At 42.4% G+C, this 12,859-nt stretch overlaps 1 gene segment (V, D, J or C); it reads left to right on the forward strand.

Moving 5' to 3' along the window:
- The window catches only part of LOC138296148 (immunoglobulin lambda constant 3-like), a 134,388-nt gene that overhangs the window by 31,721 nt on the left and 89,808 nt on the right, over nt 1–12,859 (forward strand). Inside the window, 1 exon segment of the C gene segment in view lies at nt 3,999–4,108. Coding sequence covers nt 4,060–4,108 — 49 coding nt within the window.

Genomic DNA, 12,859 nt, shown 5'->3' on the forward strand with positions numbered 1-12,859 from the left:
GAGCACATAGGTATAGGGGAAACACAAACCATATACTCCAAAAGTGGAATGCGAACCCCCGAATGGACCCCAAACCTATGTGAGCTTGTAGAGGGTCACTGGAAGGCAAGGAGAGTGCCCAATCTGATGATTAAACCATTGCAGGAGGAATTCAACAAGTTGTTAAATTTGGGGGTCATAGAAGAGAGAGTGTCTTTGGAGCGGTTTGCTCCAGTAGTATTTGCTTCAAAGGACAATGGGGCAAGGATCCACATGTGTGTTGACTTGACAGACCTTAATCAGTGCATATGGGTAGATCACCAACCATTACCAAATATCACAGAGGCTCTTGTCACCCTCATAGGAGCAACAGTGTTTAGTGTGATATGTATCTATCTGCCGTCTATCATCAGGTCATGTTGCAGAAAGATTCCAGAACTCTTACCTCTTTTGTCACACCTTTGGGTGCGTACAGATTTAAGAGGATTCCATTTGGATTAATATCGGCAGCTGCATGCTTCCAAAGGTGTATTAAATTGGTGCTAGACGGCATTGAGTCTATAATGTTTTTCCAGGACATCAATCATGTTTTTCCAGGCCAATATCCTGGTGTATGGTAAGGACAGACAACAACATGACAAGGTTTTGAGGCAAGTATTAACCAGATTGAAAGAGAGGAATCACACATTAAAAAAATGAGAAAACTAAGTTTAGAGTAGGGCCTGTTAATTTCCTGAGACATACCATCTCAGGAGAAGGAATTAGTCCTAAAATTGAATTTGCAGATTCCATTATAGAGACACAATCGCCTAGTAACAAAAATCAAATAAGGTCATTCCTCGGCATGGCAGAATTTTACTCAAAATTCATCAAGAACTACTCAAGTGTGGCAGAGCCTATCAGAATTTTACAGAACGTGGTGCCATTTGAATGGGCTGAGGAAGCTGAGAGGGCATTCAAGACCATAAATAGTGAAATTGCCAAAATGCCAACACTGGGTCATTTCAATGTGACCAATAAAACTTTTCTCACAACAGATGCGAGTTTGAAGTGTTTAGGTACTGTGCTGTCTCAAGTGAGGGATGGAGAGTTGGAGCTTTTGCCTCACGCTCACTCAAAGGAGCGGAAGAAAGATAGTGATTGAGCGTGGGGTGCTAGCATGCACCTAAGCTATGCATCATTTCAGGTTCTATTTGTGGGGGCTTCCATTTATACTTAGGACAGACCATAGACTGTTGGTATGCAGTTGGAACATACCGTTAATGGTATGCAGGGGTGTGGATAACATTTCCTTAAGGATAAAAAGTTGGATTAGGGGTCTTATGAAGTTTAATTTTCAGGGTAAATTTCTTCCAGGGATAACAGATATTCCTGCAGATTGGTTATCAAAGTTACTTTTCATCAAACTAAGTAAAGATCATAAAGATCATACAGTAGTGGACCAAGTGATGTGGGTCAAAGAATCAGCTATTGGTGAAGAAGAGTGGATTAATGAACCTGCCAGAGATGAGGTGTGAGAACATGTCAAGGATTTAGTGTGTCAGGATGGCTGAATTTCAAGGATCTAGTGACAGAGAAAAGAGTATTTTGGAATGTTCGTGATGAGCTGTGGATTGGGAAAGGTGATCTTTTTTGTGGTCCCCTCATGGTTCCCCATCTGGTTTTGGGCCAAAATTGTTAATCTTGCTCGTATGGGACATTTGGGGAAGAATTTAACTAAAGCAATGATCAGGGAAAGGTATTGCTGGCCTGGGTTGGACAGCCAAGTAGAGAGTGTAGTGACAGAATGCATTTTGTGTGCTGCCAATAAGTCTAAACTAACCAGTACTGCACCCTTAGCACTGGTAGTGGTCCCAGAAGAGCCGTGGACTAAATTGTCATTGTTATTTGTCATCTTTACCACAAAGTGGGAGATTTGTACTGATACTAGCAGATTACACTCCAAAGTGTTGAGTGAGCACTGTAACAACTAAAAGTGTAATAGAGTTTCTCAAGGATGTTTCGGCATTGGAAGGTATCCCCAAATCGATTGTCACTGATAATGGGGTGCAATTTGTATCCAATGGAATTAACACATTTTTAAATTATCTTGACATAGTACTTAAGCACTGCATTATACTCACCACAGGCGATTGGATTAGTTGAATCTATGAACAGATTGGTTAGAGCATCTGCTCAGATAGCCATAGAAGGGAAATTTCCTCTTGAAACATTGCTCTGAGAAAAATTGCGGGCTCACCAAAATGCACCTAATGAAGTAACAAAACTTTCCCTGTTTCGGTGTCTGAGAGGGAGACCTGCCGAATCAAATCTCAATCCAACCTGGTTGAAACATAATGAGCGTTTAAAAGTTGTGGATTCTGATGTAGCAGAGAGGCACGGGGCTAGATACAAGCAACGCTTTGATGACAAACAAAATGTTTGCAAACAAAATTGGCGTGTGGGTGATCAGATGTTCATAAAAAAAATAGGGGGATTTCCTAAGGGGAAAATAAAATACTGGGGTCACAAGCACATTGTTCGAGTGAAGAGGAAGTTTGTGGTGGTTTGTGATGGGAGTGTGGAATATGTCCAGATTAGCAAAATGTGATCCTAAGAAATGGAGCCGTGACAACTTAAATAGCCCAGGAGAAATGTTCTATCCCACTGATGAGGGTCAGCTCAGTTTTTGGTCAAGAACACCACTAGCTTATGTTTCAGATAACGAATAGGGAAATCGTAGTTAGAGAAATGCACCTACAAGGAGCAACAAACTCTTGGTGTGATATGGGTCATGAATAATTTGCTTATTTGTGTTAGTAACTTTACGTGCTCTCAGGTTATGCTCTGGTACCCAGCCAGCAGATACATGAAAAATTGTACATAGTTATTTTTTTTTTATTTCAGCCTTTGTAAATAGATGTTTGGTTAATGACCTAATTTTCTTTGTTCTTTCTGATGGAATGGAAATGCTCATTATTTGTCATTGTGGTAAGATGTGCTGTGGCTTTCTCTTAGAACATTACATGTTGTAACAGTGATGCATGGGTGTCATGTTAATAGGAAAAATGAAATGACCGGTAGAGAACTGCTGGAGGAGAGAGCAGAAGTGTGTCAGCTGTTGGGGGTGGAAAAGGTTTCTGGATGCTAGTAGCTGGCTGGGATTAGGGATGCCCTGTGGCTGGATGCACATCAGGGCTCCCACCTTTTCTTGCACCAGGCCCTGAGGTATGATTAGGAGTATGAGTAATAAAGATTACTGTTAGATCATTGTGACAGTGATCCACCACAGATCACACATTGGTCCATCTCAAAACCAGCCAAGGTAAAAATATATATCTTTAAAAAGCAGCTTGGTCCCCTTGTTATGGGCTGTCTCAGCTTCTCATGTTCCCTGGACTGTAAAAGAGAACATCCTTATTTACAGCGTTGTATTTGATGATTCTGTTTCTGGTTTATGTATTATATGCTTGTAAAGATAAGGCAGTTGACCACCATTGAAATGAGGTGCATGATATATAATCGTATTTGCAGCACTTGCAACAGAAGGGTGGTCTGAAGTGTTCTAAAAAAAAAAAACAGTTTATTATTTTATTTTACAATTAAGTTGAAAAATATTTTATAGAAATACTCACATGGTATGCAATACATCAGGTCCATAGGAAGAATCTTGTCAAACGTGTATGTACCACTCGATGGCTGATGGCTCTACAAAAGGATTGTGCTTCTGAAGATATACAAGCAGTAATCTGGTTTTAAGGTAGTGTCGTTTTATCAACGAAATACATATTTTAGAAGCTAAAATGGGATTTGTGTATTTAATATCCATATCATATAGCACTACATTTACAATTACAAATATACATTTTAATAAATGGCGCCTTTCTTGTTCTGGAATGGTGCAGTTCGCACAGTCTATGATCCTGCAGTGACATATTACGATAATATGGCACACTAAGACCACAGCCCTTGTAAATGTAAATTCTATACTGCTAAGAAGTAGTATTTTTCTGAATATTTTTGCCCTTGGCTCTTTAAAGGTTTCCTCGCCTGGAAGCGACGGCTTCAGGGCTCAGAATCTCACCCCTTACAACAACAAAGATGGTAAAACCAGCACTACTTCTCTGGTTCCTTCTACTTGGGATGCAAGGTGAGAACTGACTATATTCAAACGTCGGCAACTGAGAAATAGGATAGCCATATATGTCTGTTGTTGTTTTGTTCTTAAGCATCCTACATGTGCTATAATTTCATGTCAGACATATTATTTCAGTAACATTCTCAACCCTCTTTCTGACCCACATTTATTTCAAAATCCTTGATTGCGTTTGTAGGAGAAAATGTTGCCTTGCATTCTACCTTTAGTTCAGACACGTGCTCTTGTGTATAGTGGTTCCAGCAGATACTTGGTACAGCTCCACATTGTATCTCGTGTAATGCATATTGGCCATCTCTGGTCTCCAACCGGTTCTCTGCCAATATATCTGGAACTGACTTTAATTAAAAAATCACTAATGCTCAACTAGAGGATGAAGTAGATTATGTTTGCACGGTGTGTCTGAGCTCACCTCTGATTTTCAGCAGAGGCACTCATGTACAAATCAAACATGAGTGCATTTAATTTACTCCTCCTTTCAGTATCTGCTTGTTGTGGAAAGTGTGAAGGGTTAACCAAATTAGATTTATATTCTGTGAACTGAAAAAACTGTCCCATATTTCTATGAATTTCTAGTGGGTCTGAATTTACTGAAACTTGCCTACTGCTGAAACAAATGAAAGATAAAAGAGGAACTTGAAATTAAAATTAACTGTTGAAAATCATGTGCAAGTGCTTGGAAGAGATGTGCTTTGTGTTGATGGATTCTAGCCAAGGATAGCCCTGGTGGAATTTCCTGCTGAGTTGCTACAAATGGTTTCTGCTGTATCAGGTTGCCACATACAACTTTTGAACATTTCTTTAGTAGATATTGTTTTCCCTGGAAACACATTATAAAGTGCTTCAATGAGCAAATCTCCATAATTTGTAAGACTGACCTATTCTATTGTAATTTATAGAGCACGTTGCCTCCCCAGAAAGCCTCCCAGCAGTATAAACAACCAAGCAGACTTCACCTCCTCACTTCAACAACTGAGTCAAACCATATTCCCAGCTGCAACCAAAATTACCTAGTTTACTAACAGCCTGCGTTCAACAGCTTGCTGGAAAATTACTTTGCCTCTATTTTGCAAACCCTATCTGGTAAGGAGTTGCATAGCTTAGGAGTCAGATAGGAGAAAGAGCGGCTTTACACATTTTTGGAAATTACAACCACTGTGCACTGGTGGGTGTGTAGGGGACTTTTTATAATAGGCCCCATGAGTAATACAATGGGTCTTAAATTGTATTCTCTGCTCGCTGTGTAGCCAGTGTAGGGAAGCCAATGAGCATGACACTGGTTGATGCCTAGGAACTTCTAAAAGAAGGCAGGTGGTGGCATTTCGCACTACCTGCAGTCTTTTGATTACATATTGTGGATAACCTAGGTAGAGGGAATTTCCATAGTCAAGATGGGAAAGGGTAAGCATCTGTATAACTAGCCTTCTAGAGGAAAACTGTAGGACATCTAATATTTTCCTAAGCATCTCATAACAATTTGCTGCAACCATCCTGGACTAAGTATCAAGGGTAAGTGTGTTATCAGGCCAGATGACTAGATTTGTTATGGAAGTTTAAGGGGAGGGAGGGCTTCCTAAAGACTCTGGACAGCATATTAATGACCAGCTGTTAAAGTCGCTTCCAACCACCATAACCTCAGGTTTATCACCGTTGAGCTTAAAGCAGATATGGCCCATACATTCAGCTGCTTCCTTTAGGCAGGGTCCAAGTTGGAGCCCTTTTAAAAGGTTATCTGAGGGAAGAGGACAGAACTATTTGTGTGTCATCTGCATAAGTGACTATTGAGAGACCAAGGTTTGGACTATCTCCTCCGAGGGCATACATAAATATGGCAGGGCTTAACAAAGAACCATGATGGACTCCACATTTCAAGTGAAATGCCTCCAAGTAGTAAGGGTTGTCATATACTTGAACGCTCCTATCTTCTAAAAATGATGTGAGCCAGTCCAGAGCAGACTTCTTTACTTCCATGATCCTCATCCATTCTATGAGAGTTGAGTGGGGTACAGTCTCAAATGCTGCACTTAGATCCAGATGTATGACTGCTGCAGAGCTGCTTAATCTAGAATAATGCTAAGTTCCTCCACTTGTCTCAGTATTATGCTGAAGTCTGAAACCTGTCTGGGTAGGATGAGAAATCTCATTAGCTTCAAAAAATGATGTTAGGTTCTAATTCACATGCTTTTCCAGCAACTTCCAAACACCTGGTAACAGCAAGATTGGTCTGTAGTTCTCCAATAGTAGTGAATCTAAGGTGGGTCTTTTTATTAGGGGTTTTACCACAGTGGGTTTTGTGGCGGGTACATTTTCACTCCTTATTGAAAGATTAAGCAGTTCTTGTAGTTGGGTGAAGGATTTCCTCCATCACTCAGTCCCTCACTTCATAACATAGAGAGAGGCTGGGCCGAGTGTTATTTCTAAGCATGAAATCCCATTTAATGGGGTCCAGTTTAGCCCAGGTACAGTCTGTCCTCATTGTCTGTGTTGGACGGCTGCCATTACCCTGACCTTGCAAGATGATTGGTATCAAATAGTGGTCCGACCAGCTAACTGGAAGGTGTTTTCATACGAGCGTGTTCAAGACACTTCTAAAAACAAAATTGTGGAGGAGACCTTTCTTGTACCTTGGGCCATTCATATGTTGCCTAAGCTGTATACTTGTAGATTGTGTATTAAGTTGATGGGCCTAGTGTTACTGGCATTGTCAAAATGTATATTCAAAACTCCCTATGAGGTCAGGTTGGCTTTCTTAAGAGACAGATTGTCCATAGCATCAGAGAGAGCATGAAGAAACTGAGCAGTTGGACCAGGCGGCCAATAGATCACTGCTCTGAGAATGAAAAGGTGGGGACGAAGTTTATCAAGAAGGAGAAACATTCACAGTCTGGTAATAGGTAGATGTTATTGTTTCTTTATAATCAATAGCAATCCCTCCTCCAATCTTATCTTTCTGATCATTCCTCTTAATGCTGTTGCCTGTAGGTAAGGCCTGAATTACATCCAGCAGTGAGCCTTCATGGAGCCAGGTTTCTGTAAGGAACAGCACATCAGGCAGCTCACAACAGATAAAGGAGAACAGATCTAACTTGTGGTGCGAAAGTGATCTATAATTAAGGGAAACAATGTGCCACTTATTCACTTCCTTGGAGATAAAACAATTAGGGGGTAGCACATAATATAAATCAAAAGTGCAACCTTACACTGCTGTAAAGCCAGTGCTGATGTCAATCGATTGCAGACATGCATTGCCTCTGCTTGCTTCAAGGGCTCGCAGATGTTCTGATGAGTAGAATATCCTAGTTTGAGGAGAAAGGCCATGATTTATGGCCCCTGGTCCCGGCCTAGACTGCTGAAAGGAGAGCTGAATATTCTGACATTTCCGGTGAGAGGAAACACAAAAACCCCTACAAGATAAATATCTAGTATAGGAAACTATAGAATCAGATACTTACTAAGGTGCTAAATTGCTTCGGCCAAAAGCTCAATCATGCTAAGGTACGCTTGATCAGATGAACACCTGGGCAATAATAAGACCTTTATGCTGTCAAGTAAAGGTCACATGAACATATTAATGTACCATTAAGGTTATACAAAGCAATTTAGCATAGGCAAGGGTTTACATGTACATCATCCACAATTAGCCTGAGCGTTAGGGGTCCAGAGACCTGTTCCATATATGTTGAAAGTAATGGGTGTTGCATCTTCTATGTAAGTCTCATCTATCTTGCCATGTGAGTACCTTCAGTTAACTGTTCCTTATGCCAGGGTATGTGAGTTGTTCTCCAGAGTCTCGGAAAAAATAACTTATTGATGGGCAATGAAATGGTGATCCACCTCTTTGTGGTGTTATCCAGGAACAGTAGCTGTATTGTGTAAAAATGCAAGAATGGCAGGCGGCTGTAATACAGAGACACTAATATCTGTCATACTGTAGCACATGGATGAACAAAATGAGTCTAGACTGGGACAAAACCAGAAGATATGCATCAGGTCACAGTTCAACCTTCTACATCTCCTGCAGGATGAGCCCAGAATAAGCTTGCAGAGTGCAGGGGAGACAGAGTCCAGAACCAACCTTGATTCACTTTAAAAGAACCAAATTTTAATCCAGCCTCCCAGGGACCCTTATCACATGCGGAAAACTGCAAGAGCTGGGATTCTTCATCCTATTAAACAGACAGTTTATTAATTCACAGTGTGGTGCTTTCCATAACCATTTGGTGTTTAGAACAGAGATCAAAACTCCACACAGTCCAGCCATCAGAGCACTGTTGCAGTCGCAGGTCTGAACGCACCAGTGAGGTCTGAGGAGTGTACGGCGAATGCTCCAACACACACACTTCAGATGACATGCGACCTGAATGCGTGACCAATGTTACACTGAATGGCCATGGAACACCTCTTTGACGCAGAGTAAGGCAGCACAGAGACTTGCACTGCGCTGCCTTACTCCATTTCTACAAGGCCATGAAAAGCCATGCAAAGTGGCTTTGCGTGGCCTTGTAGATATGGGTCTGCAGCCTGCGCCGCCGGTGCGTCATGAAAAGTGACCCACTGGCGGCGCAAGCCGCTTGTAAATATGCCCCAATGTTTTTAAATAGGCACGTAATGGAAAGTAGACAAATGATAAAAACAGAGGGTTGGTGGGGCAGTCCATGTATCATTCTGAAACTTTTCAAGTTGGGAGAATAAAAGGAAGAGTAGGGAGAGGATGTAGCTCAGCAGTCAGAGCGACCGCCTCGAGAGCTGGAGATATGGTTCGAGCCTCGGCATCGGGGCAACGTTCTGTGATTCTGGGCAAATCACCCAATCTCCTCATGCCCATGGACAGCTCCTTGAGACCTTCACGGGTGATAAGCCACGCTATATAAATCTACATTTCATTTCATCCCAGGATGCAAGTTGTGAGAAATACCTTTGGGGAAAAGGAAAGAGACTTGTCAAAGTAATAGCCTGTATTTTTGACACACTTGCAAAGGGCCTGGAATGGTTAGTGAGCCATCAAAATAGGGACAAGAAAGAGTTTGAGCAGCTCACTCTTTTCGGAATTGTGTTTGCTCTCATTGAAGATACGAACTCGGAGAGAAAGGTAAAGCCAGAGTTTTCAACTAGGCTGATTATGATTTGGGTGTTGTCTATATACATCATAAGTGGGAGGCTTAAATGAGGACAGCTAGCAGAGTGCCAGCGTCAAGCTAGATCCCTGTGGAATTTGGCAGCCAAGGGCTTTGAAGAGAGAACAATAGAGAGGAATGTTAATTGGCTGAGGGCGTTGATTCACGATCCAGAGTCTTTTCAAGACTTGGGAATCAAGTAGCTAAAGAAGAGGTGAAAACCTCAGTGGCGATTTTAGTTCAAGATACAGAGAGCCAAGCTTGGGGGAAAGTGTGGCCCAACTGTGTGGGACTCAGGATCAGAGCTGAAATGAGCGGACTTCAAACTGGTCTCTTCAGGTGAGGGTCAGAGAAAAGGACAAACGTAATACAATTGTAAGAAGTAAAAATAGCGTCTAAGATATGTTTAGCCAAATGGGTCAGAGCTTGTCCAAGTAAGTCCAAGGATCTGTCGGAATTTCGGTAGTGAGGCCATACCACACTTTTGGAGATAATCAATCAAGATATTGAGGGCTTCTGGCAAAAATAACCTGGAGGCTTTCATGACGTAGGGAGCCGAATATTTGGCCAGATGGAAGCCACAAATGGTGTCTATGCCTGGAGAGTGATAGGCTAAGACAGTGCTATATAGCACATACATTTCCAAAGTGATTGTCAGGAAACAAATTAGTTTTGAAAAAAAGGGTTTCTGAAAACGACAAAAAAGGAAAGCACCAGGAATCCCCTTCATTCTTTGTGCATTGACCACTCACAACCTTCTAAGAGAATAGAATTGTGTTAGGCAATGTAAGGCAAACAATGGATCACAAAGTTGTGTTCCACAATGTGGAAAACAGCACAGTGCACATGTGTAAGTGAAGGTGAGTTCACAAAACAACACATAAACAACATGTATTAACTCAAAGAAATAGCTTATGGAATATTCTGTAAATAGTCAATAAGGCAAAGTGTACACTTCTTATTTTTGCCATAAGCAGTCCATATACAAGAGCTCATAGACAATTCAGTGTCTAGGGCAAAGCAGGTTAGAGGTTAAAACAGAAAAGAAGAATGCCAGCAAACATTGTGGGGTTAGCTCAGTTCTGCTTTATAGATAAAAGTCACTATAGACAATTGCTATATCCCACCCATCATAATGAGGGGCTGGTAGAGGTAAGTGTTTTATGAGAAAGTGGGACTGCTACGGCAATATCTTGTGAAGACCCTTCACACAATAGGTTTCAGTTTCAAAAATGGTATCAACTTAATCTAGTATAAGGTCTGTAGTTTCTGGTAGAATTTATATTAAGACATCAAGAGTTGATCAGATAACATGGCAAATTCTGTGGGGGAAGCAGATTCAGGCTCATTGCATTTTCCTGAATATGGTATAGTCACCTTTAAATTATCTGAAGAGGGGAGGGTAAACCTATCACAGAGGTGTCAATAGGAATTGATGTAGCAGGATCGGAGGTTTGGGCTTCTGAGAATATTGGTCATCCCTGTTCTCATAAGCTACTGAGAAAGAAAGGAAAAATAAAAGAGAAATTCTATAAAAAAGCAAGCGATAGACTGTGATAATACAGGGTGCAATATGTCTAAGTTAAAATAATGCATAGACCATAAATACTCTCAGTACAAGAAAAATAATGGATATAAGTACAATTAAACGTTTTAGAAGCACAGATATATTTAGGATATAGTGTGTGTAGGAGGCTGACCTGGCTTATAGTGGGTACCAAAGGTACTTACACCCTGTGCCAGGTCCAGTTATCCCTTATTAGTTGAGTAGTAGTGTTCTAGCAGCTTAGGCTGATAGAGGTAGCTATAGCAGAGCAGCCAAGGCTGAACTAAAAGACATGCAAAGCTCATGCAATACCACTTATATCATATAGGTACTATATCATAAGAAAGGCACTACTCATAGTTACTAAAAGTAAAGGTACTTTATTTTAGTGACAATGTGCCAAAAATATTTCAGAGGATATACTCCCTTAGGAGGTAAGTAAAATACACAAAATATACACAACAAACCAAATCAGGTAAGTAAAACAGTCAGAAAGTAGTGCAAACACTGTAGAATACAAAAGGATGCAATAGGCCTGGGGGCAACACAAACCATATACTAAGAAAGTGGAATGCGCACCACAAATTGACCCCTAGGCTAGTGTAGTGTGTAGAGGGTCTCTGGGACTGTAAGAAAACACTAAGGGTGTCAAAAATACCCCACCCCAAGACCCTGGAAAGTAGGAGTAAAGTACTTCTATTTCCCCAGAAAAGCACTAACGTTGTGATAAAGGATTTTGCAAAGACTACAACAGACTGCAAAGCACTGAAGACGGATTCCTGGACCTGAAGACCTGTAAAGGAAGAGTCGCTAAAGTGTCTGGGGGGCAGGAGACCACTAAACCCTGGATGAAGGTGCAAAAAGGCTGCCTCCTGATGGAAGAAGTGGTGGGAAGTTCTCCTTCAAGCAGAAGATGTCCCACGGCGTGCTGGAGGATGCAGAGTTGTTTCCTTGGCAAAATACCGCAAACAAGCCTTGCTAGCGGCAAGAGTCGCGGTTTGAGAAAAAGGGTGCTGCCCGGGCCCAGAAAGGACCAGGATGTCACCACTTGGGAGAGGAGACAGAGGGGGCCCTCAGCAACGTAGAGAGCCCATGCACAAGCAGGAAGCACCCGCAGAAGTCCTTGAACACAGGTTCAAGAAGATTGAACACAGCGGTCATCTCAACACTACAAAAGGAGGTCCGACAACATCAGCGATCAACTCAGGGAGCTGAGCATCGCAGGACGGAGTGCTGGGGACCTAGTCTTGGCTGTGCATGCAGGATTTCTTGGAAATGTGCACATAAGCACTTGTAGCTGCAGAACATGCAGTGCACATGATTACTGTCTGCGGAGGGGAGGCAAGGACTTACCTCCTCCAAATTCAGACAGTTGCACCACTGGACAGTCTGGGTCACCTGGGTCCACCACCTGTGTTCCAGAGGCCACGCTTGTCAGGATGAGAGGGGTCCCAGATTTCCGGTGAATCTGAAGTTTGGTGCCTGCTGAAGCAGGGGAAGATTCGGTCGACCCACAGGAGATTTCTTCATGGCTTCCAGTGCAGGCTGAAGGCAGGCAGCCCCCAGAGCATGCACCTCCAGGAAACAGTCGAGAAAGCCAGCAGGATTAGGCGCTACAATGTCGGTGGTAGTCATCTGGCTACTTTGTTTCAGTTTTGCAGGCGTCCTGGAGCAGTCAGCTGTTAATCCTTGGCAGAAGTCGAAGAAGGAGGTGCAGAGGAACTCTGATGAATTCTTACAAGTTGTTATCTGAGGAAAGACCGACTGGAGAGACCCTAAATAGCCTTCACAGGAGGATTGGCCACCTAGTCAGGTATACACCTATCAGGAGGGGTCTCTGACGTCACCTGCGGGAACTGGCCACTCAGTGGCCTCCAGAGTGCCCTCACACCTCTGGAAACAAGATGGCAGAGGTCTGGGACACACTGGAAGTGCTCTGGGCACCACCCCTGGGGTGGTTATGGACAGGGGAGTGGTCACTCCCCTTTCCTTTGTCCAGATTTGCACCAGAGCCGGGACTGGGGCTTTCCTAAACCGGTGTACACTGGCCTATGCAAGGAGGGCACCATCTGTGCCCTTCAAAGC

Source organism: Pleurodeles waltl, chromosome 1_2 (genome assembly GCF_031143425.1).
Source record: "Pleurodeles waltl isolate 20211129_DDA chromosome 1_2, aPleWal1.hap1.20221129, whole genome shotgun sequence".
NCBI classification, from domain to species: Eukaryota; Metazoa; Chordata; class Amphibia; order Caudata; family Salamandridae; genus Pleurodeles; species Pleurodeles waltl.